Below are 27,885 nucleotides of genomic sequence, written 5' to 3'. Positions count from 1 at the left end.
TGAGGATGGACTCACTGATGCCGCAGGTAGAACATCCTGTGCTGGGCTTTCTTGATGAGGGAGCTGATGGTCGGCTCCCACTTCAGGTCCTGGGTGATGCAGGTGCCCAGGAAGCGGAAAGAGTCCACAGTGGTGATGGGGGAGTCCGTCAGGGTGAGGGGAGGCAGGGGGGCTGTGACTTTCCTGAAGTCCACGATCATCTCCACTGTCTTCTGGGCGTTAAGCTCCAGGTTGTTGCTGCTGCACCAGGACACCAGCCGGTCCACCTCCCTCCTGTAGGCAGACTCATCGCCGTCCGAGATGAGTCCGATGAGGGTGGTGTCATCCGCAAACTTAACCAGTTTGACGGAGTCGTGGCTGGAGGTGCAGCAGTTGGTGTACAGGGAAAAGAGCAGGGGAGAAAGTACACAGCCCTGTGGAGATCCTGTGCTGATAGTCCAAGTGTCTGAGACATTCTTCCCCAGCCGTATGCGCTGTCTCCTGTCCGACAGGAGATGCTAAAACTATGTAATTTTTGTGACTAAATTAATTACAATTTCTCATGATAAGTTGCATTTTTCTCTTCATATTATGGTTCACTTTATTATCCCTAACCCGGTCCCAAACATGGAGAGAAAGTCGGCACAGAAAGACCAAGATGACCCAGGAGTCAAACCAGGAACTTTCTTGCTTCTTGTGAAATGCTTGCACATGCAAAAATACATTGTAATTTCTTATTCAGCCTAGTCTTGGGAATCTTCTCAACTTGAGCTTTTTTTTTAAACTAATAACGTAGCATCATAAGTGTCAAACAGAAAAGTGGTAGTCAGTAATAATGAAGAAATAGTTGTCAGTGCTTCATTGTAAACGTGAATATGTAGTTCAATAAATGTCCTTTAGGTGGCGAGAACGGCCAATCCTCCGGCACCTGAACCAACAAACAAGACCTACGGACCAATCACGTCGCGTCTTCATAGACACAAACAACTGATGCTAACCACTTTAGCCTCACAAAAACTTTTTAACTCGATTTGCATTCTTGAGAATTTCCTGCATGCAAACCTCACACGATGCTCTTACACACGTTGATTTTCGGGCCAGTTTTAAATAAGTTGTTTTATAAATTTGAATGAGTTGGACCCTAATATGGAGGTCGCTATGAAAGGTAAGCTAACAGGGAACTCTTTTCGATTTCGCTAAAATCCAGCAAAGCCAGCAAAGTATGTGGTTTGTTTTCATACTTACATTAATTAAAACTGACACATGAAGCCTGATGGAATATCTATAGTTAAAGCCGCAAACATAACACATCTCGAATAGATTTAAATCAATGCAATCGTAAACATTTGCTGTAAAATTCCAGCGAGTTGGTTTTTGATCAAAGTACCAACATACTTACAACCTTTTGTTGACTCGTCTTCAAACAATAGTTACAAAAGTGTTGTATCGTGTATTCTTGTGGGTTGCGAGAAAAATCTCCCTTTTAGCATTAGTAAAAAATACCTTATACAATTTGTTACTTTGGTGTCCTAGTCTAGGAAGCCCATGTAGGTAGTCACTCAATCTTTTCTGCAAGTGATAGACTGTTTGTAAATACAATAAGGAAGTAGTTTCCCATGTGAAATCTGTTAAGTTGGTCAATGTCTAAGCTTCCCATATTTTAAGTTTCACAAATGTTTATGTGAATCTTTTGTGTTTTTTTTAGGAAAGGCCAAGCGGAGACACCTCAGTGCGGAAGACTGTAGTGAACTGGGGCGCAGTGCAGCAGGCTCTAGCTCTCTCACTAAACCTCATGTCTTCAGATTGAGCCAGAGTGCCCGCAAGCCACGAAATAAAGGTCTATATCCACAAACTCCCAGCAAGCGATGCAAATTTGGTAAGTAAAATCAAACATTTCACACCAAGTACCTCCTCATAATGCATTTGGCTTTGCAAGTGCGAGTGAAGACTAAACAAAGTCAAAAAGTGGCCTGAACATGGACTATAACATGACTAAACTAGTCTGTGTAATCCCTCAGTCGTCCAGGTCTGATTCATAACAAAAGACTAAGTTTAAATCTGTCAACTGGACAAACCTTTGTTCACTCTTACAATGAAGACATGTCCTCATTTTAAAAGGAGACCCAAACGTAAATGCTAAAATTTGATTGAATAACTGAACTAAAACGACACTGCCTTAGATTATTGGATTTCTAAGTTGTCTTTAATTTGTTTAATTTTTCCCCACGTTTTGCAAGTTTAGGTGGTAGGTCCTTATTTTAATTCCTCATTTTTTATTTCATTCCTCAGTCTCTGCCTCCTCAAGTCCAGCCGGGATTCAGAGAGGCATCAATGAGTTCTTTAGTGTAACGGGAGTCCTGAGCGCTAGTCCAAACAAGCACCAAGACCCCTGTTCATCAACACTCTCAACTGCACCAAGGGCACTTTTCCCCAAAGACAATACCAACAAGGACCAAGAGGAAGAAGAGGATGATGATGTTAGTTTGTTAGCTGCTGTTTTAAATCCTGAACTTTGTGCTTTAGATGAAGAAGACATTGAAGATGCTAGTTTATTCACGGTGGAAAATAGCCAAGAAAATGTCCAGGAGGAGGAAGTGGACTATTTGGAGGGTATAACTGATGACATGTTTGATGATGATTTTGAGACAAGTGCAATGGAGGTATCCGCTGTGGAAGAGGAGGTGGAAGCTCTCCCGGATGCTCATTTTGGACTGTTGGGCAACACTAAGACTTTGTTAGAACCCATGGGGTGTGTGGAGGACCTGCCCGAGGAGGTACTGAGGCAGGTATTGAGTTTAGTGCCAGCCCAAGATCTGTACCGCAGTGTTCAGTTCGTCTGCCACCGATGGAAGAACATAGTACAAGACCCTAAGGTATCACCAAAAAGTTCAACACAGTTTAATGTCATTTAAAGATATATGATCATATTTTGTATTTGTATAAAAAAATATATTAGCAAGTTCAAGAAATCTAATCCAAGAAGTCATGTGAGACATTTTGGATTTGCTGAGACACATGCTGTGAAACACACTGGATTGTTGCCATGGCCTAATTTCCAGTTTTCCGCATTCGTTCTCACATGTTGTAGAGCACATTTCATACACCGATGCAAAGGTGTATGAAAAATGTGCCTAACAAAGTCCACACATACCGGTAAAAGTACAGTTAAGAATATATCATACACTTCTGCTGCCCAGTAATCGAGTGGTCTAAGCAACACCACAGGCTTTATGCTTGACATCCTCCCCTATGGGCCAAAAACAACCTCAATATACTCCCATGAAATAACAAAAGGGGAAAAAAATATCTGGACACTAATTCCAGAATTTTGCCTTCGCAATTTGTTGCAGATTTCTTTTTTTTTTTTTGTAAATCAGTAATGGAACATATTTGATATCACTCAGGCTATTCCATCTATTGGAGCATTGCAGGATGTAACAAGCTATCTGGTTTTGTTTCATTATTGGAAAAGAAAAGAGTTTTTTTTTTTTTCTTTCTTGCACAATTCTTCCACAATGTTTCTGATCTGTGCCTTTCCCTTTGTAGTTTGTGCCTTTCAAGAAAAAGTACTTCTGCTATGTGATGGGAGAGAGCAACACAGTTGAGTGGGTCAACATTTTTGTCTTGAAGATTTTACAAACCCCAATCGACCACGTTATAAGAAATTTGGTTATGTAAGTCTCTATTGCTCTTCATATCTGCTTTAATAATGAAATGTATTCATTGTACTTAGCAATCAAAACCTATGTACACAGTAAATTTTATATGAAATTTTATCAGATTACATGTAGCAAGTATGCTAGCATTATTACCAAACCCTCATAAAACAATAAGACTTGTTTTGGTCACCACAGTAAAAGGGAAAAAAAGATTATTCATAGTTATTAAAAGTTTAAAATGTGTGTGTCTGTGTTTTTTTTTTGTAGTTTAATGGCTCAACACAAACTGCCACCGCGCTTCAGCCCTGACAATATTTTGAAGTGTGTGAAGAAACATCGTCTGTTCCCTCAGGCCGAAGCCTCCATCAGGTTAAGGATTCCAGTCATTCAGAAGCAACACAGCCTGAGAATTGAGGTATGAATGTGCTTCTTAAGATATTGTTACATGTGTATTTATGCTAATTAATATTGGAGATGTTTAAATCATTATCTATCATTGTTATTTTATTTCATGGTAATATGAGTAATCCCTACTCTAATTCTAACCCATCTGTTTTTATTAATATTGTAGTGTTCTGATGTAAGGATAACCAAATTTCTTCTGGCTGTTTATTTTCTGAACCTAAGGTCTACTGTAGGCTGTAACCCTCACCAAAACAAGGGCAAAACAATAGCAGTCTCAACACACTAGAGCCTGTCCCAAAAACAGACCAGTAACTGATGTCTAGAACCTTCACATCCACTTGTTGGCCAGCAGCCAAGTGTCACATACAAAAGCAGTTACAAGAACAATAAAAGGTGTCAACTCTGAGCTAAACCCAAAATATCATATCATTACAATATACATGTTTATTTTCCAGGGCACAAACCCATATGCGGCAATGGCTGTGATCCTCCTGCTCTCAGAGTCTGTTGAGGATGTTCAGTCTTTAGTGTCACTGCTCAATAACTGCCTCCCCTACACGGCCATCTCTGAGTACTTCCACCGCATGGCCATAAACTAATTAGACTTTCCCGACAAGTGGAAATGACATTTGATTTGCAAATAATGATCCCAAAATGTTCAGGAAGAGGAAAATTGTAGGAATTTAAGGCAGTTTCAAGAATGGTGAAGGTGAATACAAGTTTGTGCTTCAAGGAGAAAAACCTGTATATTTTTTGTGTTATGAGGCAGGGTTGGTTGTGAAAGAGAACAGTCTACGTCGGCATTTTGACTCCAAACACGGAGCCAAGTATGCAAATATTAGCTTTCAAGAAAAACAACAAATTGTACCATAATTAAAAGGCAGTTTTTGAAGCAGTGCTGAAGGTCTGTGAGCTGTTGTGCCCCGATACACACTTTTAAAAATGTCTGTGTAACTGTGTATCCCCTGATAAACTGACATGTAATATTTGCAACTTGAATAATTAATAAATACAGAAAGGTGTTATTTAACAAGTTGAAAAGTAGTTACATTTATTAGAGTCTAAGGCTTCGGCTACCTGTTTTGTGTCTCTTTTGGTAAAACAGCACAGAGAACAGAGTTTTCTTGACAGTATCATATTGGAACGGTTATTCTGTATTAACAATTTAAAGCTAGTGGTTAGCAGTTGCAAATGAATCAGAATCAGAAGACTGTGAACACAGTTCACAAACCAGGAACTTACTTTGGTGATAAAGTGCAACATAAAACACAATGAATAAAAACAAATACAAATAAGGGCATGCATGAAGTTAAAAAAGATATGCTTAAAACAAAATCAAACAAAATACTTAAAGGTAGAAAATATATACAACAGCAGCATCAGAACAACAGTGCAAACATGACATATTAAAGTGACCGGAGTTATGAAGTGTCCAGTTTTGTGCAAATATTATAAAGTGTTCATGAGACAAACGGCAGAGGGGAAGAAACTGTTCTTATGACGAGAGGTTCTGGTCCCAATGGACCGTAGCCTCCTGCCAGAGGGAAGTGGCTCAAATAGTCCATGTCCAAGGTGAGAAGTGTCAGCTGCTATACGGCCTGCTCTCCCCCGAGTCCTGGAGACGTACAGGTCCTGTAGAGATGGAAGGCTGCAGCCAATCATCTTCTCAGCAGAGCGCACAATGCGCTGCAGTCTCTGTCTGTCCCTGGCAGTGGCCCCAGTGAACCACACAGTGATGGAGGAGGTGAGGATGGACTCACTGATGCCGCAGGTAGAACATCCTGTGCTGGGCTTTCTTGATGAGGGAGCTGATGGTCGGCTCCCACTTCAGGTCCTGGGTGATGCAGGTGCCCAGGAAGCGGAAAGAGTCCACAGTGGTGATGGGGGAGTCCGTCAGGGTGAGGGGAGGCAGGGGGGCTGTGACTTTCCTGAAGTCCACGATCATCTCCACTGTCTTCTGGGCGTTAAGCTCCAGGTTGTTGCTGCTGCACCAGGACACCAGCCGGTCCACCTCCCTCCTGTAGGCAGACTCATCGCCGTCCGAGATGAGTCCGATGAGGGTGGTGTCATCCGCAAACTTAACCAGTTTGACGGAGTCGTGGCTGGAGGTGCAGCAGTTGGTGTACAGGGAAAAGAGCAGGGGAGAAAGTACACAGCCCTGTGGAGATCCTGTGCTGATAGTCCAAGTGTCTGAGACATTCTTCCCCAGCCGTATGCGCTGTCTCCTGTCCGACAGGAGATGCTAAAACTATGTAATTTTTGTGACTAAATTAATTACAATTTCTCATGATAAGTTGCATTTTTCTCTTCATATTATGGTTCACTTTATTATCCCTAACCCGGTCCCAAACATGGAGAGAAAGTCGGCACAGAAAGACCAAGATGACCCAGGAGTCAAACCAGGAACTTTCTTGCTTCTTGTGAAATGCTTGCACATGCAAAAATACATTGTAATTTCTTATTCAGCCTAGTCTTGGGAATCTTCTCAACTTGAGCTTTTTTTTTAAACTAATAACGTAGCATCATAAGTGTCAAACAGAAAAGTGGTAGTCAGTAATAATGAAGAAATAGTTGTCAGTGCTTCATTGTAAACGTGAATATGTAGTTCAATAAATGTCCTTTAGGTGGCGAGAACGGCCAATCCTCCGGCACCTGAACCAACAAACAAGACCTACGGACCAATCACGTCGCGTCTTCATAGACACAAACAACTGATGCTAACCACTTTAGCCTCACAAAAACTTTTTAACTCGATTTGCATTCTTGAGAATTTCCTGCATGCAAACCTCACACGATGCTCTTACACACGTTGATTTTCGGGCCAGTTTTAAATAAGTTGTTTTATAAATTTGAATGAGTTGGACCCTAATATGGAGGTCGCTATGAAAGGTAAGCTAACAGGGAACTCTTTTCGATTTCGCTAAAATCCAGCAAAGCCAGCAAAGTATGTGGTTTGTTTTCATACTTACATTAATTAAAACTGACACATGAAGCCTGATGGAATATCTATAGTTAAAGCCGCAAACATAACACATCTCGAATAGATTTAAATCAATGCAATCGTAAACATTTGCTGTAAAATTCCAGCGAGTTGGTTTTTGATCAAAGTACCAACATACTTACAACCTTTTGTTGACTCGTCTTCAAACAATAGTTACAAAAGTGTTGTATCGTGTATTCTTGTGGGTTGCGAGAAAAATCTCCCTTTTAGCATTAGTAAAAAATACCTTATACAATTTGTTACTTTGGTGTCCTAGTCTAGGAAGCCCATGTAGGTAGTCACTCAATCTTTTCTGCAAGTGATAGACTGTTTGTAAATACAATAAGGAAGTAGTTTCCCATGTGAAATCTGTTAAGTTGGTCAATGTCTAAGCTTCCCATATTTTAAGTTTCACAAATGTTTATGTGAATCTTTTGTGTTTTTTTTAGGAAAGGCCAAGCGGAGACACCTCAGTGCGGAAGACTGTAGTGAACTGGGGCGCAGTGCAGCAGGCTCTAGCTCTCTCACTAAACCTCATGTCTTCAGATTGAGCCAGAGTGCCCGCAAGCCACGAAATAAAGGTCTATATCCACAAACTCCCAGCAAGCGATGCAAATTTGGTAAGTAAAATCAAACATTTCACACCAAGTACCTCCTCATAATGCATTTGGCTTTGCAAGTGCGAGTGAAGACTAAACAAAGTCAAAAAGTGGCCTGAACATGGACTATAACATGACTAAACTAGTCTGTGTAATCCCTCAGTCGTCCAGGTCTGATTCATAACAAAAGACTAAGTTTAAATCTGTCAACTGGACAAACCTTTGTTCACTCTTACAATGAAGACATGTCCTCATTTTAAAAGGAGACCCAAACGTAAATGCTAAAATTTGATTGAATAACTGAACTAAAACGACACTGCCTTAGATTATTGGATTTCTAAGTTGTCTTTAATTTGTTTAATTTTTCCCCACGTTTTGCAAGTTTAGGTGGTAGGTCCTTATTTTAATTCCTCATTTTTTATTTCATTCCTCAGTCTCTGCCTCCTCAAGTCCAGCCGGGATTCAGAGAGGCATCAATGAGTTCTTTAGTGTAACGGGAGTCCTGAGCGCTAGTCCAAACAAGCACCAAGACCCCTGTTCATCAACACTCTCAACTGCACCAAGGGCACTTTTCCCCAAAGACAATACCAACAAGGACCAAGAGGAAGAAGAGGATGATGATGTTAGTTTGTTAGCTGCTGTTTTAAATCCTGAACTTTGTGCTTTAGATGAAGAAGACATTGAAGATGCTAGTTTATTCACGGTGGAAAATAGCCAAGAAAATGTCCAGGAGGAGGAAGTGGACTATTTGGAGGGTATAACTGATGACATGTTTGATGATGATTTTGAGACAAGTGCAATGGAGGTATCCGCTGTGGAAGAGGAGGTGGAAGCTCTCCCGGATGCTCATTTTGGACTGTTGGGCAACACTAAGACTTTGTTAGAACCCATGGGGTGTGTGGAGGACCTGCCCGAGGAGGTACTGAGGCAGGTATTGAGTTTAGTGCCAGCCCAAGATCTGTACCGCAGTGTTCAGTTCGTCTGCCACCGATGGAAGAACATAGTACAAGACCCTAAGGTATCACCAAAAAGTTCAACACAGTTTAATGTCATTTAAAGATATATGATCATATTTTGTATTTGTATAAAAAAATATATTAGCAAGTTCAAGAAATCTAATCCAAGAAGTCATGTGAGACATTTTGGATTTGCTGAGACACATGCTGTGAAACACACTGGATTGTTGCCATGGCCTAATTTCCAGTTTTCCGCATTCGTTCTCACATGTTGTAGAGCACATTTCATACACCGATGCAAAGGTGTATGAAAAATGTGCCTAACAAAGTCCACACATACCGGTAAAAGTACAGTTAAGAATATATCATACACTTCTGCTGCCCAGTAATCGAGTGGTCTAAGCAACACCACAGGCTTTATGCTTGACATCCTCCCCTATGGGCCAAAAACAACCTCAATATACTCCCATGAAATAACAAAAGGGGAAAAAAATATCTGGACACTAATTCCAGAATTTTGCCTTCGCAATTTGTTGCAGATTTCTTTTTTTTTTTTTGTAAATCAGTAATGGAACATATTTGATATCACTCAGGCTATTCCATCTATTGGAGCATTGCAGGATGTAACAAGCTATCTGGTTTTGTTTCATTATTGGAAAAGAAAAGAGTTTTTTTTTTTTTCTTTCTTGCACAATTCTTCCACAATGTTTCTGATCTGTGCCTTTCCCTTTGTAGTTTGTGCCTTTCAAGAAAAAGTACTTCTGCTATGTGATGGGAGAGAGCAACACAGTTGAGTGGGTCAACATTTTTGTCTTGAAGATTTTACAAACCCCAATCGACCACGTTATAAGAAATTTGGTTATGTAAGTCTCTATTGCTCTTCATATCTGCTTTAATAATGAAATGTATTCATTGTACTTAGCAATCAAAACCTATGTACACAGTAAATTTTATATGAAATTTTATCAGATTACATGTAGCAAGTATGCTAGCATTATTACCAAACCCTCATAAAACAATAAGACTTGTTTTGGTCACCACAGTAAAAGGGAAAAAAAGATTATTCATAGTTATTAAAAGTTTAAAATGTGTGTGTCTGTGTTTTTTTTTTGTAGTTTAATGGCTCAACACAAACTGCCACCGCGCTTCAGCCCTGACAATATTTTGAAGTGTGTGAAGAAACATCGTCTGTTCCCTCAGGCCGAAGCCTCCATCAGGTTAAGGATTCCAGTCATTCAGCAGCAACACAGCCTGAGAATTGAGGTATGAATGTGCTTCTTAAGATATTGTTACATGTGTATTTATGCTAATTAATATTGGAGATGTTTAAATCATTATCTATCATTGTTATTTTATTTCATGGTAATATGAGTAATCCCTACTCTAATTCTAACCCATCTGTTTTTATTAATATTGTAGTGTTCTGATGTAAGGATAACCAAATTTCTTCTGGCTGTTTATTTTCTGAACCTAAGGTCTACTGTAGGCTGTAACCCTCACCAAAACAAGGGCAAAACAATAGCAGTCTCAACACACTAGAGCCTGTCCCAAAAACAGACCAGTAACTGATGTCTAGAACCTTCACATCCACTTGTTGGCCAGCAGCCAAGTGTCACATACAAAAGCAGTTACAAGAACAATAAAAGGTGTCAACTCTGAGCTAAACCCAAAATATCATATCATTACAATATACATGTTTATTTTCCAGGGCACAAACCCATATGCGGCAATGGCTGTGATCCTCCTGCTCTCAGAGTCTGTTGAGGATGTTCAGTCTTTAGTGTCACTGCTCAATAACTGCCTCCCCTACACGGCCATCTCTGAGTACTTCCACCGCATGGCCATGGTACTGCTGGCCATAAAGAGAGAAACAAATGTTCACATAAGCAACAGGTAACTACAGCTATTACTGTCTTAAACATTCAGTCTATGGAAATGTTTCATATGACAAATGCATGATATAATGTACTTGGTTTGTTGCTTTTTAGATTGCACTACAACATTTACTATGTGCTTCATCTGATGGAGAATGGACCTTTTGCTGTCACTGTTGATGACAATAGGTGAGACATAAATATTTAATTCATGTTAGGCCGTTTTCACACCTGCTGGTGCGCTCTGTGGACCGACTCCAGTGCGCACTAGATTTAGTTGTTTACTTCACTTTTGGGTCGTCCTTTTTCATATACATCATGTACATCGTGTCATTCACCCCAAACTTTTTGAACGATGTGCCGACAGTGGCAAGAGGACACTGCCCTCTGTAGTTGATCCAAATTTCTTGTCAAACAGCAGCTCTACAGCACTCATTCATACACAGTGTTTTTTTTGCTCTAGCCCTTTTACTGACACAGCAGACTGCTTAGGTTGGCCTGAGACCTCCTGTTTCAAGAGCTCTCGGACCAGTTGTTTACTGCAGTTTCGAATGCGGCACCGGCCCAAGCACACTGCTCTCAGAGTGAATGCTCTTTTACGTTGACCTCACTAGTGGCAATGTCAAAATGTTCATAGTTATTCTCTAACTGTACTGTACCCAGTATAGTAGTCCTTTTAGGATTTACATAATACAAATAAAGTAAGATAATGAATCTTCTAACATCAATCTTAACAGCAAATCTAATATTTTATGCCTGCACTTTGCTCATTTCAAGCACACTTCTATAATGTATATAGCATTAGTGCAATCTGAACTTCTAATGTTTTTCTTTTTTTTTGTATCTATGTCTGATTTCAGCAGGCACCCTCAGATTAATCTAACGACCGAACAACAAATGATCCTCAGTCACGAAATCCAGAGAGATCATGTGCTCAAGATCATGGCTTTTGCAGGTAAATATTCTACTACATATGTGTCAAACTCAAGGCCTGGGGGCCAAATGCGGCCCGCCACATCATTTTATGTGGCCCGCGAGAAGGTAAATTAAAAGGCATGACTATCTGTTTAAAATAAATCTATGCTGCTTTAATGTGTACATTAACCATATTTTCCCAACAAGTGGAAATGAGAAATATTTGCAAATAATGATCCCAAAATGTTCAGGAAGAGGAAAATTGTAGGAATTTAAGGCAGTTTCAATAAAGGTGAAGGTGAATACAAGTTTGTGCTTCAAGGAGAAAAACCTGTATGTTTTTTGTGTTATGAGGCAGGGTCGGTTGTGAAAGAACAATTTATGTTGGCATTTTGAGTCCAAACATGGAGCCACGTATGCAAAAGTTAGCCTTCAAGAAAAACAACAAACTGTACAATAATTAAAAGGCTGTTTTTGAGCAGGTGTACCCCGATACACACTTTTAAAAATGTCTGTGTAAATGTGTATCCCCTGATAAACTGATGTAATATTTTATGTAATATTTGCAACGTGAATAAGTAATAAGTACAGAAAGAGTTATTTAACAAGTTCAAAAGTAGTTACATTTATTTTACATGACATTTGATTACATTTCGTGACATTTACACTGCCTCACAGTTACATCTGGCCCTCGATGGCAGCCATTTTGCTGATGTGGCCCTCGGTGAAAATGAGTTTGACATCCCTGGTCTATTACCAACATACAGTGACTTGCAAAAGTATTCATCCCCCTGGAACTTTTTCATATATTGTCACGTCACAACAAAAAATTTAAATACATTTTCTTAGCATTTTATGTGAATGAGTAACACAAAATGGCACACAAGTGTGAAGTGGAAGGAAATATTTTACAACATTTTCAATTTTTTTTAAATAAAAAAACTTAAAAGTGCAGCATGCAAAAGTATTCAGCCCCCTTTTTGTTGAATGCAACCAATTGCTTTTAGAAGTTGCCTGATGATTTTGGAAAGATTGAATGTTGACATAATGACTAAAAAGAGTCCACCTGTGTGTAATCTTGTCTCAGTATAAATGCAGCTGTGCTGTGAAGGAGAGAGAGAGAGAGAGAGAGAGCAAACCACAAAATGAAGTCAAAAAAGCACACCAAACAGGTCAGAGAAAAAGTTGTGGTACAGTTTAAAGCGGGGCTTGGATCTAAAAAGATTTCCCAAATGTTGAACATCTCAAGGAGCACTATTTAAACCTACTCAGACATGGCCGTCCACCAAAACTTACAGAACGAACAAGAAGAGCACTCATCAGAGATGCAGCCAGGAGGCCCATGGTGACTCTGGAAGAGCTGCAGAGATCCACAACTCAGGTGGGGGAATCTGTTTACAGGACAACTATTAGTTGTGCACTACACAAATCTGGTCTTTATGGAAGAGTGGCAAGAAGAAAGCCATTGTTGAAAATCATAAGAAGTCTCGTTTACAGTTTGCTAGAAGTCATGTGGAGGACACTGCAAACATGTGGCAGAAGGTGCTTTGGTCTGATGAGACCAAAATTGAACTTTTTGGCCTAAAAGCAAAACGCTACGTGTGGAACGTAGCATTTTTTTTTTAATCCTGCAAATTATGTATAATTTTCTTTCTACTTCACACTTATGTACCATTTTATTTTACTTATTCATATAAAATGCTAATTAAAAAAAAAATTAATTTGTGTTAGTGACTTGACAAAATTTGAAGAAGTTCTAGGGGGATGAATACCTTTCCAAGCCACTGTACGAAGAGGAGTTAAAGGGTTATTAAACTGATATTTGTCTGGGGAATTTGGGGTATAGAGAATAGAAACAATGTGGACTTTTAGTAATAAAAATTCAAAAATAGATCAATTCAAGTACAGAATATTTGAGGTTTTTGAACGTGCAAGGCCACGTAAGGTTTCTCTTGTTACTTCAAATATGAGTAGTAAAATGAATGACCGTTTGTTTCCTCATCTTGATAAATCAGAATTTTATTTTGTGGTTTTCATATTGAACATAGACAAGACATACTGTGACACTGAACACTAAGAGTCATAACTCTTCTCCAAATCACATATTTAGTAGTTGCCTTTGTGTAGTTGTAGAAAACAGCATGTTTTACCTATAAACTGAAAATGTATCACGTGATTCTCAAGTGGTGCCTCTGTTTTCTGTAGGTACTGGGAAGACCACCACACTAGTGAAGTATGCAGGGCAGAGACCGCACCTGCACTTCCTTTATGTGGCTTTTAACAGATCTGTGGCGAAAGAAGCAGAGAGACGCTTTCCCGCCAATGTGGACTGTAAGACTATCCATGCCTTGGCATTTAGAGACATTGGTGTGAGGTAAGCTAAATCATTTAGTTATATTCTACTGTACATATGCTATTGTAATTTGTTTTAAGGGTCATTTAGATTAGCTGCTTCTCAAGTTTGTAAGAGCCAACAGTGTCACTGAAAAGACGAGACCAATGGCAGATTTTAAGTTATACACTTTAATCAGGGCCCACACACTTGTAGATCAAAAAACATGCATTTGGTTAAAAAAAAAAAAAAAAATTGAAATGATTTTTTGGTGTTTGATTATTTTCTCTCAGCCATCACCATGGAATATTTTGAAATGTGTTAGCTAGATTTCTAAGAAAAAGTGGTCCTTATGTTGCTCTTGGGCGTGTTCTGAGGACAATCAATTTCTTTGATTAAAATATATAATGAAACAAAATATGGAACTATGGTGTTTGGAATCACTGATTGATGCATGTCTCCTCTTTGTTTTAGGTATCAGAGGAGCAAAAAGCTCACATACAACATGATGCCGTTCAGCATCAACTCAGTTCTGCCCAAAGGTCGAGCCGGTTTTCGTAAATCCAAAATCGTGATGCAAACCATCAGTACTTTTCTGGCCTCAACAGATGAAGAAATTGATTTGACACATGTCCCGTGCTTCTACGAAAGCAAAAAACATAGGAATACTCCCATACCAGAGAGAGAGAGACCGGTGAGGACAGAATAAGACCCTTGGAGTGAATAGTATGTTTTGAAAATGTACTTAAATACTTCTTGTGTGTTTGTAGTTGTTTTTAGAGGATGCCAGATACGTGTGGAGAAAGATGAGGAATGTTAGGGAGAGAAGTAAACCGGCTTTCTACATGACCCACGATGGTACCTATAACATTTAAGCTACCAGAGCTGAACAAATAGACAAAATAATAAACCAATTCAATGTATTGCATTTTATGTCATCTCAAGTATTGCTCCCATCCTCAAAGGTTATCTGAAGTTGTGGCAGCTCTCCAGACCCTGTTTGTCTCGTGAATATGATGTCATTTTTATTGATGAGGCTCAAGACTGCACTCCAGGTAAGTTTAGTTAAGGTAGTTTAGAATTACTAATGTTGGATTGTAGGATTTTAAATTGTTAATATTGTACTATGTAAGAACATAAAACAGTTAAAATAGTTGTTTATTTGAGTAGGGACTTCAGTAATTTTATGCAGATATCACAGTGTTTATAGCCTAGTCTAATTCGCAACACCAGTTCGCAGAAGGGCTTTTTAGTTTCACTAAAAAGCATTGGGATGTCACACCCTTACAAACTCACACATTCACATTTCATTCTTTCTCAGACCCCCCCCCCCCCCATCCCCCCATACTCTCTCTTTCACACACACAGTTTACACACGGTGACATAGCTGCTGTTGCAGAAGCAAAGACTTTTTTTTTTTTGTAAAGGTGTACAGACCGGTGATGGTCTTCATTGAAACAGGTAAAGAGTTCCAAAGTTTAGCTCCTTTCGTGAGAAGACAGTCCAGCAAAAAACGTCTTACAGAAAGGAACTCTAGTAGTAAACTTAACTCTTATAAAATAAATACTTTGAGCCAAAAAAATTTAAACAGTGAAATCCAATACACCAGCTGGTAGTGCTGTTCTTGATGTCATTCTGAGGATAAAACTTTATTTGAGGAACATGTGGTGTTGTGCTCTTACAGCCATCTTGGACATCATGCTGTCTCAGAGCTGTGGGAAGATCCTGGTGGGAGACCCTCATCAGCAGATCTACACGTTCAGAGGGGCCGTTAACGCGCTGGACACAGTGGACCACACACACATCTTCTACCTCACACAGGTACAGACTACATTATATTATTATAAACACTAAATAGACATTATTACAATTTACAATAGTTGTGTTATTCCCAAAAGTTCAGTGTGTATCCTAGAATGAATTTTTGTTAAATTAATGGTGTACTATGTAACTTTGTTTTTTTTCTGCCACCTGCTTGTCTCCATGGAGCTCACCATAATACACTGGATTAAGAAAACAACTTTTACTTGTGCTTACTCCATTCCAGAGTTTTCGGTTTGGTGCAGAGATCGCCTATGTGGGAGCTGCAATTCTCAAAGTCTGCAAAAATGTCCAGAAGATTTTAGTTGGCGGAAAACAAAAAGGTAAGTCAAGTCTATTTACACATAATTAACCCTTCAAATTATTATGGGCAAACTAACTGTGCATGTGCAGGGGGAGTGAGTGACGAAAGTGCGGGTGCTGTGGCAACCTCTGTGCGGAAAGGAGTGAGTCCAAGTCGAGGGAAAACGGCCATTTTGAGCAGAACCAACATCACGGTTTTCTCTGAAGCTGTGGACTTAACCGATGCCAATTCAAAGTGCCGTGTTCACTTTGTAGGAGTGAGTACGGATTTATTCAAAATTACTGATGACTAAGATTTTTTGACTCTATGGAGGTACAAAGTTAAAGCCAAACTTCAGGACATTCATCATGGAGATAGATATGTTTAATGCCATACTGTGAAATATTCCAGGCCGCGCATCTCGGTGGAGACAAGCAGGTGGCCTGCCCTCAACCTGGCCAAGTTATGAATCAGTTCTGTTGAGCAACAAGCCCCCTCATAGTAAGGGTACATGCCTTTTTTGCCTGGAATGCACCAAGTATGGCATTAAACAGTGGGTACGGAAAGTATTCAGACCCCCTTGAATTTTTTCACTCTGTTATATTGCAGCCATTTGCTAAAATCATTTAAGTTAATTTTTTTTCCTCATTAATGTACACACAGCACCCCATATTGACAGAGAAACACAAAATTGTTGAAATTTTTGCAGAATTATTAAAAAAGAAAAACTGAAATATCACACGGCCATAAGTATTCAGACCCTTTGCTCGGTATTTAGTAGAAGGACCCATTTGAGCTAATACAGCCATGAGTCTCTTTGGAAATGATGCAACAAGTTTTTCACACCTGGATTTGGGCATCCTCTGCCATTTCTCCTTGCAGATCCTCTCCAGTTCTGTCGGGTTGGATGGTGAGGGTTGGTGGACAGCCATTTTCAGGTCTCTCCAGAGATGCTCAGTTGGGTTCTGGGCTCTGGTTGGGCCATTTAAGAATAGTCACGGAACTTAAATGATTCTAGCAAATGGGTGAAATATAACAAAGAGTGAAAAATTTAAGGGTCTGAATACTTTCTGTACCCACTTTCTTTCCTTTATTCAAACACAGATGTTATGTTAAAAAGGGAGACAATAATAAACCTTATCACTCTGTTTAGGGCATTCAAGGCATTGGTTTGGACAGAATTAAAGACATCTGGAATATTATGCAAGACTCAAAACGACTACAGGAAGGACAAAGCTACGAAGCAAGATGTGAGCCAGCATTCCCTTCATTTAGGTTAAAATGTTGGATATTTTTGAATTATAAAATATTCTTGTATCATTTGCAGTCATCAAGGATCCCTTTCTTCGTAGTTTTGCAAAGAAATGCGAGAAACCGTTTGTTGCTCTGAGACTGTACGCAGAACAAACTGAAGACCGCGAGCTGGAGGCCAAACTCACCATTGTGGAGAGATATGGTGACCGCATCCCAGAACTGGTGTCCAGGTTGAAGATGTGCCACGAAGATGAATATACCAAAGCAGGTCAGAAAAAAAATACCACCCAGTCCCACTACATAAAGTATTTGAACTAAAATGGGCTTAAACTGGGACTAAATTATATTTGACAAAGTGACAATTTTTTTATTTGCAAAAATATTCAGCCTTATTGTAAATCATGTCTTAACTATAGTGCAGGACTAAAGCTGTTTTAGTAAAATGTCCAGCTATTATTTAAAACATCTGAATGACATGGGACCCCTCACTGTAAGATTTTATTCTGGCAAAAACGATTGCAATTAAAACTGCAAGCAGTGATAAAGGCCCTCGCCACCCCTTGCGACTGCGGGATACACGTCACCACGGAGAACCTGCCTTTCGTTCCCGCTTACATCGCCCCTCCCCCCAAATTCGTCGACTGAGTAATACTACCGTATTTTCCGCACTATAAGGCGCATCTTCAATGAATGGCCTATTTTAAAACAAACTTCATATATAGGGCGCACCGCATTATAAGGCGCATAGAATATAAACTACTGTAGTATCTGGGGTTGTGTTACGCATCCACGAGATGGAGCGGCGCTAAAGGGAATGTCAACAAAACAGTCAGATAAGTCAGTCAAACTCACAAAACAAGTTAATGCATTCACAATATAGTAACTCGAAATAGTGCAACGTAATAACAATAACTCAACGTTGTTCAAACGTTAATGTCCATATTCACAATATCTCCCAGCCTTGTTTAGTTGTAAACACGTGAAAGAAACACGTAAACCTCACTTTTTCAGTTCATTCCTCATTCACGAATCCCTCGAGTTCTTCCTCTTCAGTGTCTGAGTTGAACAGTTGGTCGAGCTCATTCAAAGTGCCCGATTCCGTCTCGTCAAAATCGCCATTATCCGTGTCGCTGCTGTTGTCTTAACAGTTCAGTGACATTTCCTGCCTTCGTGAAACTCGGACCACAGTTTAGACCAGGGGTGGGCAAACTTTTTGACTCGAGGGCCACAATGAGTTCTAAAATTTGTCAGAGGGGCCGGGTCAGATGGATGAAGTGTTGTTTGATGGATTCCAGGATTTGACCTGTAATGTGTAACAAAGTATGAATATGCAAGGCTCATTTTACAACTTGTTTTCCAAGTTTAATTAAATTAATGATAAATTTAATTAAATTTCTGTTGAATAAACACAGCCGGAAAGCTCACCTTCAGTTTCAGTGGGAACAGTGTTGTTGATCTCCCTGTTTTGCCAGTGCATCAAAGTCTGGAGTAAGATTTGTTGTGGCGATTCTCAGGATAGATCCGAGGTGTTGGTCAGTTAACCTGGACCTGTGACGATCTTTGTTTATGTTCATGACACTGAATGTTTGCTCACATAAGTAGGTCGAGCCAAACAAGGTCAGCATCTTCTGGGCCGTCCTCCGGAGGTTTGGAAACGTGGCTTCGTTCAGTGAAGCATAAAAGTCGTTAAGTTTAAGCGTGCTGAATTTCTCCTTCAAGGTGGAGTCAGACTGAAGATCAATCAATTCCAATTGCACCTCTGGTGGTACTGTTTCAGGACTTTGCGAGAACGGACAGGACACCAGCTGAAGCGACTTTTCAATGTTTTCAAAATCAGAGAACCGGCGACTGAATTCTTTGTACAGGTCCTCAAGTGATTTGCTGTATTTCTTTGCGTATCGCGTCGCCTCTTTCTGTGTGGTGAAATGAGTGAAAGATGCGTTTGCAACTTGTCTGGAAAATAAAGCTAGCTTAGATTTGAAGGCTGTAACATGTTTACATGTCATGCACAAACTGATCTTTCCCCTGCAGTTTCACATTCAGCTCATTCAAGTGTGAAAATACGTCCACGGCAAACGCAAAATCACAAAGCCAGTTCTGGTCGCTTAGCTCAGGAAATTCGTCAGATTTCCCCACGAACTCCAAAAATGCGCCGATTTCCTCTTTCAGGTCCCACACGCGTTGAAACACTTTGCCCAAACTTAACCAACGAACACGAGAGTGGTAAAGTAAGTCCTGATGATCTGCATCAGTTTCCTCCAGGAAAGTGATGAATTGACGATGCTGGAGTCCCCTTGCGTGTATAAAGTTAACAAGTTTTACGACTGGATTAGTGACATGACTAAGCTGCAATACAGATTTACACAGTGATTCCTGATGGATGATACAGTGAAGGAAAATAACATCCTGCTCAGGGTTTTCCTCTTTTACTTTATCCTGGATTCTTTTCAGCAGCCCAACGTTTTTTCCTGTTAAATTTGGTGATCCATCCGTCGTGACATTGGCAAGTTTACTCCAAGGTAGTTTACGTGTCTCAATGGCAGCAGACACCTTTTCATACAGATCCTCTCCCCGCGTTGTTCCCTTTAGGGACTCCATGCTCAAAAACTCTTCCGTTATCTCAAAACTGTCATTAATCCCTCGGATAAAAATTAGGAGCTGCGCCGTGTCTTTTACATCATTGCTTTCATCAAGTGCGAGTGAATATAATTGAAAGCACTCTGCCTTTTTGTTTATTTGGCTGGCTATATGTTCATCAATCAGTTCCACACGGCGAGTCACAGTCCGACGTGACAAAGCGATCTTTTCAAACTTGCCTTGGCTTTCCGGACATAGAACACCTGAAGTCTCCACCATGCAATCTTTCAAAAACTCGCCTTCGGAGAAGGGCTTGCTAGCTTTTGCTAATTTGAATGCGAGCAAAAAGCTTGCCTTGGTAGTTGACTGTTGAATGATATTTTGTCGGTTAAAAAAAATTTTGTTGAGTCTGTAAATTATCTGCCAACCTCTCAGCCGTAGCTGCCCGCTCTTGCGCTGACTGCTTGCTAGCATAATTGGCATGCTTCGTAGCGAAGTGACGGCTGATATTGTACTCCTTAAAAACCGCGACAGTTTCTTGGCATATCAAGCATACAGCCTTTGAACGTACCTCTTTGAAAAAATATTTTGTTGTCCATTCCGTGTTAAACACTCGGCACTCACTATCCACTTTTCTTTTCTTTAATAAGTTCATATTGACAGAAGGGCTATTTTGGGAAAAAAGAAGAGGGCGCCAAAAAGGCCAAGCGCACCATCTGGTGGAGAAATGTGGGCATTACAGGGGAAAAGTAAATGAATGAGGTTTGCCGGTACTAGTATTATTCATTTTATATTTCACTGTAACTGGGAAACGTTTGGCGGGCCGGATTAAAAAGACCAAAGGGCCGTATGTGGCCCCCGGGCCTTAGTTTGCCCATGTCTGGTTTAGACTGATATATCAGCCCAGGCATCCGCAATCCATTGGCAGATTGTGGCGTATGTCGCCCGGCACTGTCTCCCCGTTATCCCTATAGCGTCAGATCCTATCGTCGCAGATAGAGCGGGTTGCGGACTTTCCAGCAGCGTAACTCCACGCCCAGTCGTGCTCTCATGTAAATTCAAACGGTGTCTCAAAGCGGAGACACGGGGCTATCTAAATATTTTACCGTCATTACGGTAAATCTGTCTCTGTTGTCCTGAAGGTGACGAATGAGAGCGCGGGGCTGCGGGGATTTTCCCAGTCATTTATTCGACGTGTAAAAGAAAAAATACGGATGGATGTGTAAAATAGAAGTAGTTGTGTGGAAAAAATGCAGCAAATGCTGATACTTCATTTAACATGATTTTTATGGCTAAAAAATAATAAAAGTGTAGGTCTAGGTGAGCTATACTGGCCCATAGTGTGCTCAGTCCTTAAAGGGTTATTACAGGCGCACTGTGGGTTTTTGAGAAAATTAAAGGCTTTTAGGTGCGCCTTTATAGTGCGGAAAATACGGTACTACATTCATTCCAATGAGACCATTTATGACATTGTCACGCCTGCACGGTTGGAAATAGAGGTATGTCTTCGTTGGCTTTTTTCTTCAGTATGATGAGGAATATGTGTACCAAATTTCAATGGTCTATGACACAGTAATTATTTTTCATCCTAGTTAACCGAAACCTATGTATTTCAATGAGAAATGTCAGACATTGCCATGGCAACACCTTTCAAAATAGAGGTATGGTGTCATTGACTTTTTTGTTCAGTATAGGATTAGGGATGTCCATGCTAAATTTAAAATGTTTGTGACAAAGTATTCTTTTTTTGTACCATTTAAAATTTCAAGGGGGCGCTGTGGAGCAATGTAATATTTGACATATGTAAATTGCATATTTATGCTCTCAAAATAAGATTTTGAACAAAACTTATATTAATGCCGGAAAATAGGACACTGCACGTTTGAGTTAGGGGCCATTTAAAACTTTAAAAAAAAGTCTTCTTTTTTTGCAGGCTGGCCACACCCACATTTTGTGACTTAAAAAAATTCAGGAGAGTAGACTAATCCCACATGGGTCTAGTTCATTTTTACCATTTTGCAAGTTTCTTGAATGAAAATCCATGGCTTAAAAAAATCCAGATGTGAGAGGTAAAATTTTGAAAAAATGGGGTTCCGCCCACAATGGCCGACTTCCTGTAGGGTTTGGGTGGGGTCATAATATAATTTTTTACTTGTCTTGACATGTTCTATGTTTGTACCAAATGTCATTTGTCTACGATGAAAAAGGTCTCTCATTGCCGTAATGTATTTTGATTTTTGAGGTGGCGCTATTGAGTCATTTTGATACGTTAATTTTTTTTGCACATGAAAATACAACATTTTTTGCCAATCTTGAATTTTAGGCCATAGTTTGATGAGTGTAGAGCATCTATTTAGTCTACAACAAAGTGCAGTACTCTGAACCCCATTCATTTCAATGACACATTTATTATGTTACCACGGTAACATAGTTGCAAATAGAGGTATGTTCTCATTGGCTTTTTCAAATGTTTATGTCACAGTAATTTTTTTGGTCCAATTCAAAAGTTCAAGGGGGCACTGTGGAGCAAAGAAAATTCTAACATATGTAAATTGTATATCATTTTGTGCAGATCAAGATTTTAAACAAAATGTATATTAATGCCGGGAAATGGGACACTGCATGTGTGAGTTATAACTCTATATATATACTCACACATGCAGTGTCCCATTTCCCACTTTGTGTTATATTGTCAAATATTGTTTTGTTCTTTGATTGGTGGCCACACCCACATTTTATGGTGTACAAAAATCCAAGATAGGTCCTTATAATCTCACATGGGTCTAGTTCATTTTGACCAATTTGCAAGTTTCTTAAAAGAAAATCCATGGCACAAAAAATCCAAATGTGAGGGGTAAAATTTTGAAAAAATGGGGTTCCGCCCACAATGGCCGACTTCCTGTAGGGTTTAGGGTGGGGTCATAATATAATTTTTTTCTTGTCTTGACATGTTCTATGTTTGTACCAAATTTAATTTGTCTACGCTGATAAAGGTCTCATTGCCGTAATGTATTTCAAATTTTGAGGTGGCGCTATTGAGTCATTTTGAAACATAAATTTTTTTGAACATCACAATAATACATTTTTCACCAACCTTGAATTTTGAGTCCAATAAAATTGAGTTTTCATTAACGTTCAGGGGGTCAAAAATGACTTAAATCCGACAAGAATAATAATAAAAATAATGGAAACGCATTTTCCACCCATTATTTTTCTCCTAAACCATAACAGCTACAGTCATGTGACTTTCTCACATTGTGCCCCATCACAAATAAGGCCCCTGTGAATTTTTTCACAAGTCTACGACAAATCCTATGTCTTCTACAAATTTTTGAAAATGAAATTTGAAGAGAGCGCTAGAGAGTTATTTTGTGAGAGTGCCTTGATTTGCATACCATTGCGTTCAGCTCACAAATGTGCATAAACGCTGTATTAGCGTTTTCCCAACAAAATGTGTGAAAGAGAAATATTTTTTTGAAATATTCAAAAATTTGCGATTTTGTTGAAAATTCACCCTGACCACACCCAAAGTCATAATCAAAATGTAATTGATAATCTTTAATCACACATGGGTTTAGTGGGATTTTGCCAAATTTGACGTGTTTGTGATGAAAACTTTGCGAGGCGATATCTTGAATGTGAGGGTGTGCACTTTTGTCATTCCCGGGTTTGATCAATATGGCCGACTTCCTGTACATTTTAGGGCAGGGCCATAATACCATTTTTGTCATGTCCTGACATGTTCTATTTTTTGATGTGAGTTTCAGATTTTTACGTTGACTTTTTTCCGAGTCGGGCTCCCATTGGCCCCATGAAAATCAAAGTTTGAGGTGGCGCTACCGAGTCGTCTTTCGTTATTTGTTCTCGGGGTCTTTTGTGACAATTACCGTATTTTCCGCACTATAAGGCGCACCTAAAAGCCTTTAATTTTCTCAAAAACCCACAGTGCGCCTTATAATCCGGTGCGCCTTATATATGGATCAATATTGGTCAATTATGACACCCGTAGTCAGGAGGCGTCGCTGAAGTAATAGCGGTAATAACCCTTTAAGGACTGAGCACACTATGGGCCAGTATAGATCACCTAGACCTAGACTTATTATTTTTCAGCCATAAAAATCATGTTAAACGAAATATCAGAATTTGCTGCATTTTTTCACACAACTACTTCTATTTTACACATCCATCCGTATTTTTTCTTTTACGCGTCGAATAAATGAGTGAAAATCCCCGCAGCCCCGCGCTCTCATTCGTCACCTTCAGGACAACAGAGGCAGATTACTGTAATGATCGTAAAATATTTAGATAGCCCATGTCTCCGCTTTGAGACGCCGTTTGAATTTACATGAGAGCACGACTGGGCGCGGAGTTACGCTGCTGGAAAGTCCACAACCCGCTCTATCTGCGACGATAGGATCTGACGCTATAGGGATAACGGGGAGACAGCGCCGGGCGACATACGCCACAATCTGCCAATGGATCGCGGATGCCTGGGCTGATATATCAGTCTCAACTGTGGTCCGAGTTTCACGGAGGGAGGAATTGTCACTGAACTGTTAGACAACAGCAGCGACACGGATAATGGCGATTTTTGACGAGACGGAATCGGGCACTTTGAATGAGCTCGACCAACTGTTCAACTCAGACACTGAAGAGGAAGAACTCGACTGATTTGTGAATGAGGAATGAGCTGAAAAAGTGAGGCTTTACGTGTTTCTTTCACGTGTTTACAACTAAACAAGACTGGGAGATATTGTGACTATGGACATTAACGTTTGAACAACGTTGAGTTATTGTTATTACGTTGCACTATTTCAAGAGTTACTATATTGTGAATGTATTAACTTGTTTTGTGAGTTTGACTGGCGTATCTGACATTCCCTTCAGCGCAGCTCCATCTCGTGGATGCATAACACAACCCCAGATACTACAGTAGTTTATATTCTATGCGCCTTATAATGCGGTGCGCCCTATATATGGAATTTGTTTTAAAATAGGCCATTCATTGAAGGTGCGCCTTATATTCCGATGCGCCTTATAGTGCGGAAAATACGGTAGAGCTCGTGGAGTTCTAATTTGACACCACTCACTGCCATGTCGGGGCGTGTTTACTACTTGAGTTTTGCCATTTTCCATGCTCCGGACGTGGTTTTAATGAGTCCCTCGCCGGGACGTTGTCCCAGGCTCGGGCCTAAATATCCTATTAATGACCAAACAGTAAAAATTAGTCATTCAGTTTCAGATCTTGACCTGGTTAAGTTCTGGTTTTAGTTCCTCTTAATGATAGAATAATAGTCAATGTGGTTTCTATTTTGATTACTTAGAAACTTCAAAACCAACTAAACTTGCTGAACTTGTTTAATGTCCAGACTTCATCCTGGGCACAGTACACAAAGCCAAAGGGATGGAGTTCGACACTGTGATGGTGACGGATGACTTTGTGAAGATTCCTGCTTCAAGACACAACCTGCGCTTCCACCGGAGCTTTGTCATAAGTACATAACACATAATGTTTAGATCTTTATTTTGTATTGGGACTAGAGACCATTTCATCTCTTTACATTTCCTTCTTTAGGTTGAAAAGTGTAGTTGTTAATTGAAAAAAATGCAATTATCTTTTTGTTTTGGTCATGATTTATTGAAGGGTTTTTTCCACTCCAGAAGTAGTGCAAACATAGTTGACTACTAAAAAGTGTTTATTTTTTATTCATCAATAATACTTTCAGTGCTTCATGCCTCAAGCACTGTTGAGCACTTTTATTTATTTTTTTTTTTTGTAGCTTGGATCCCCTCTTGTCCTTTCTCTTCAGTTTAAACAAAAACATATGTATTTGTAGTTTTAGTTTTAGTCCTTGAAAAAAAAGTTTTCATATTTTACTTCATGCACACTGCAAAACTCATTGTTTTAATTTTGATTTGTTTTTAATGTGCTTTGAAAATTTATGTTTTGTGACTGTACCCCGTTCATCTTTTCTCCAGATGACATCCCGAAAGATGAGTGGAACCTGATGTATGTGGCTGTGACCAGGGCCAAGTCTTCACTCATTATTTCTGAGAGCATTCGCCGCCTCCTCACTCTGGATGGGGTAAGAGTTAAATTTGAACATCTGTTCATCTGTTTTACTCCCCTTTGGAATCGTAAATCTCTATTCAGCTAGAAAACAATAGTCTTAACAAAGGATTATTGATTCTCAATTCTAAAATTGGCTTGATGTCACTTATATATGTTGTTGCTGTACAATTAGAACATGAACTTACACATTTTAGTATCACAATCAGTTGCACAATCAGTATCTGAAACCTGCATATATTACGTAACTGTCAAATCCAAAACAAGCTCTGTTTAATACGCATTTCAATGGAGGTGGTTATCAGATGAAATTAAATCTGGTCTTAGAATTTGTGTGATGTAGTGTAAAAGAATTCAATCATTACTTTAGCTCCTCATATTTCAGCCTTATCTCAAATATTAATACTTTGAACAGAACCATGATTTCATAAAACAAGCCATTATATATATTTTTTTCCAAAAGTCTTTAGCCCTAGAGGCAACTCAATTATTATTATTATTACATTTCCAAATAGAATAGAATATATCATGTAATCAAAAATATTGCACAAACTACAAGACTTCTTACATCCAACACAAGTTGTATTATCTTCTGTTGTGTCATAGGAGTACTTCCTGAAGTCAGACATGCCCTCTGCTCTCATCAAAGACAATCAGCCTCTGCCCTGCTGTGTGTCCAACTGCCCCAACTGTACCACCCCTGGGTCGGCCTTCATCATGTCGCGACGACAGATCAACTGTGTAAGAGTCAAATCTCTTTAGTAGCTTTGTGTTTACATCCACACCAACACCTATTTATTATCTGATATCGGGATATTTGAGATTATTTAAATGAGAAATCAGAGGGACCATGATGAGAAAGAAATTGCATCATTTAGCTGTTTACATGCCATTTTAATTGTCTAATAGTTCTGACTCCTACAATCTGCTAATACTCAGATTTTTAGTGGACATGTAACCACACCCACTTTGAGGGCTCTCTGTGTTATTACACATTTCATTTCAAAAGTGGTTGGGAGTGCTCTCAGAGTTGTAATGGCGATAATCAAACCAGATGCTTTTAAAGGCCAGAGATTCAGTCCTAAAATAATACCCAAGACAAATGTCAGAGGTACGTTTGGTTGCTGAAAATCAATATTTATTAGTTTAAAGCCAACACAATTCCATCAAAAGTATTGTTTTTAAAATTTTGGGGTGACATCCAGATCTATAATTTTTCATTTGGATACACAGAGAAATGTAAGTTTATGTGTTTCAGAAGGTTTATTTTGGATTGCCCCTTTATTTGCATCACCTCTTTCCAAGGGGGTTTCCCTTGACTAATACAAAGCACCTCTTTTAGTTTTTAATCTTTTCATTTTCTATTGCATGCGTTTGCTTCTTGTGCAATAGTAACACAAACACTGTGGTTGACCTAAGTTTACTCTCCATGCTAAATCCCCCTCCTCCCTCCCTCTCTCTTTCTCTTTTTCACTTTCACTCTCTCATGCTCCCTCCCCCTCCCTCTCTCCTTAGACGGTTGGCGTGTCCACTCCCGCGGGACCCCTGTGTGAGAGGTGTGTGTGGGCGAGGGTTGGGCCCATGGCATTCCTCATGACGGATGATGTTCTATCCATGGCGGAGATCCCAGAACACTTCCAAATGGCTCGACATCACATCATGCTGCTTGCCCTGTTCTGATAACATTCCTGTAAATCTTTTTACATCAATGCCTTTAATTTACTGATTTGTACATACTTTTACATATTTTCTAGTGTGTGATAAAACAATGGCTTTTGATGTGCCTAAAGTTAAGATTGAAGTTTTGTAAAGGTTTTGTGTTATAAATTACAGGATTTGACCAAAGTGAAGTGATTTGCATGTGAACAGACTGCGAGTGCACTAATAAAAAACGGAAAATCTTTGACTTTAAACTAAACTTTCTGAATTGTTTTTCTTTTTTTAAATTTAATAACAATAAAAGATGTAACATAATAAAAGAGAGGAATATATATATATATATATATATATAAAAATAAATGATACATACTATACTTTAAAAAAACACCACCGTTTAGAGTCTGTGGAATATGGCCTAACGTGACTGCACTAAGACTGGCCCTGTCTTTAACCAAGTGATCTCACACAAGAGACACAAGACAAATAATACTGCAAGACTTTCCCATAACATCCCACAAGTGT

General features: G+C 39.4%; 1 protein-coding gene across 1 annotated transcript; it reads left to right on the top strand.

The window, feature by feature from the left end:
- Positions 1 to 935: 935 nt before the first annotated feature.
- Positions 936 to 27,589, top strand: fbxo18 (F-box DNA helicase 1). The gene is made up of 27 exons (XM_055231528.1): positions 936 to 1,144; positions 1,685 to 1,855; positions 2,269 to 2,852; positions 3,526 to 3,653; positions 3,906 to 4,053; positions 4,499 to 4,630; positions 6,668 to 6,734; positions 7,473 to 7,643; positions 8,057 to 8,640; positions 9,314 to 9,441; positions 9,694 to 9,841; positions 10,287 to 10,471; positions 10,567 to 10,641; positions 11,313 to 11,407; positions 13,573 to 13,741; positions 14,174 to 14,393; positions 14,470 to 14,557; positions 14,665 to 14,754; positions 15,384 to 15,520; positions 15,747 to 15,843; positions 15,914 to 16,080; positions 16,957 to 17,053; positions 17,131 to 17,325; positions 25,004 to 25,129; positions 25,614 to 25,720; positions 26,311 to 26,445; positions 27,220 to 27,589. Exons 1-27 carry the CDS (start codon positions 1,126 to 1,128, stop codon positions 27,382 to 27,384), a joined length of 4,428 nt encoding a protein of 1,475 aa, XP_055087503.1. The 5' UTR covers positions 936 to 1,125; the 3' UTR covers positions 27,385 to 27,589.
- Positions 27,590 to 27,885: the final 296 nt, after the last annotated feature.

This window comes from Periophthalmus magnuspinnatus, chromosome 23, assembly GCF_009829125.3.
Source record: "Periophthalmus magnuspinnatus isolate fPerMag1 chromosome 23, fPerMag1.2.pri, whole genome shotgun sequence".
NCBI lineage: Eukaryota > Metazoa > Chordata > Actinopteri > Gobiiformes > Gobiidae > Periophthalmus > Periophthalmus magnuspinnatus.
The sequence above is the reverse complement of the archived record's forward strand: the minus strand, read 5'-3'. Positions and strand labels throughout refer to the sequence as shown.

Excerpts from the sequence above, each read along its gene's own strand:
- fbxo18 (XM_055231528.1), top strand. Across the intron at positions 15,521-15,746 it reads ACATCTTCTACCTCACACAG|AGTTTTCGGTTTGGTGCAGA; the intron begins GTACAGACTACA and ends ACTCCATTCCAG. Across the intron at positions 25,130-25,613 it reads CCACCGGAGCTTTGTCATAA|ATGACATCCCGAAAGATGAG; the intron begins GTACATAACACA and ends TCTTTTCTCCAG.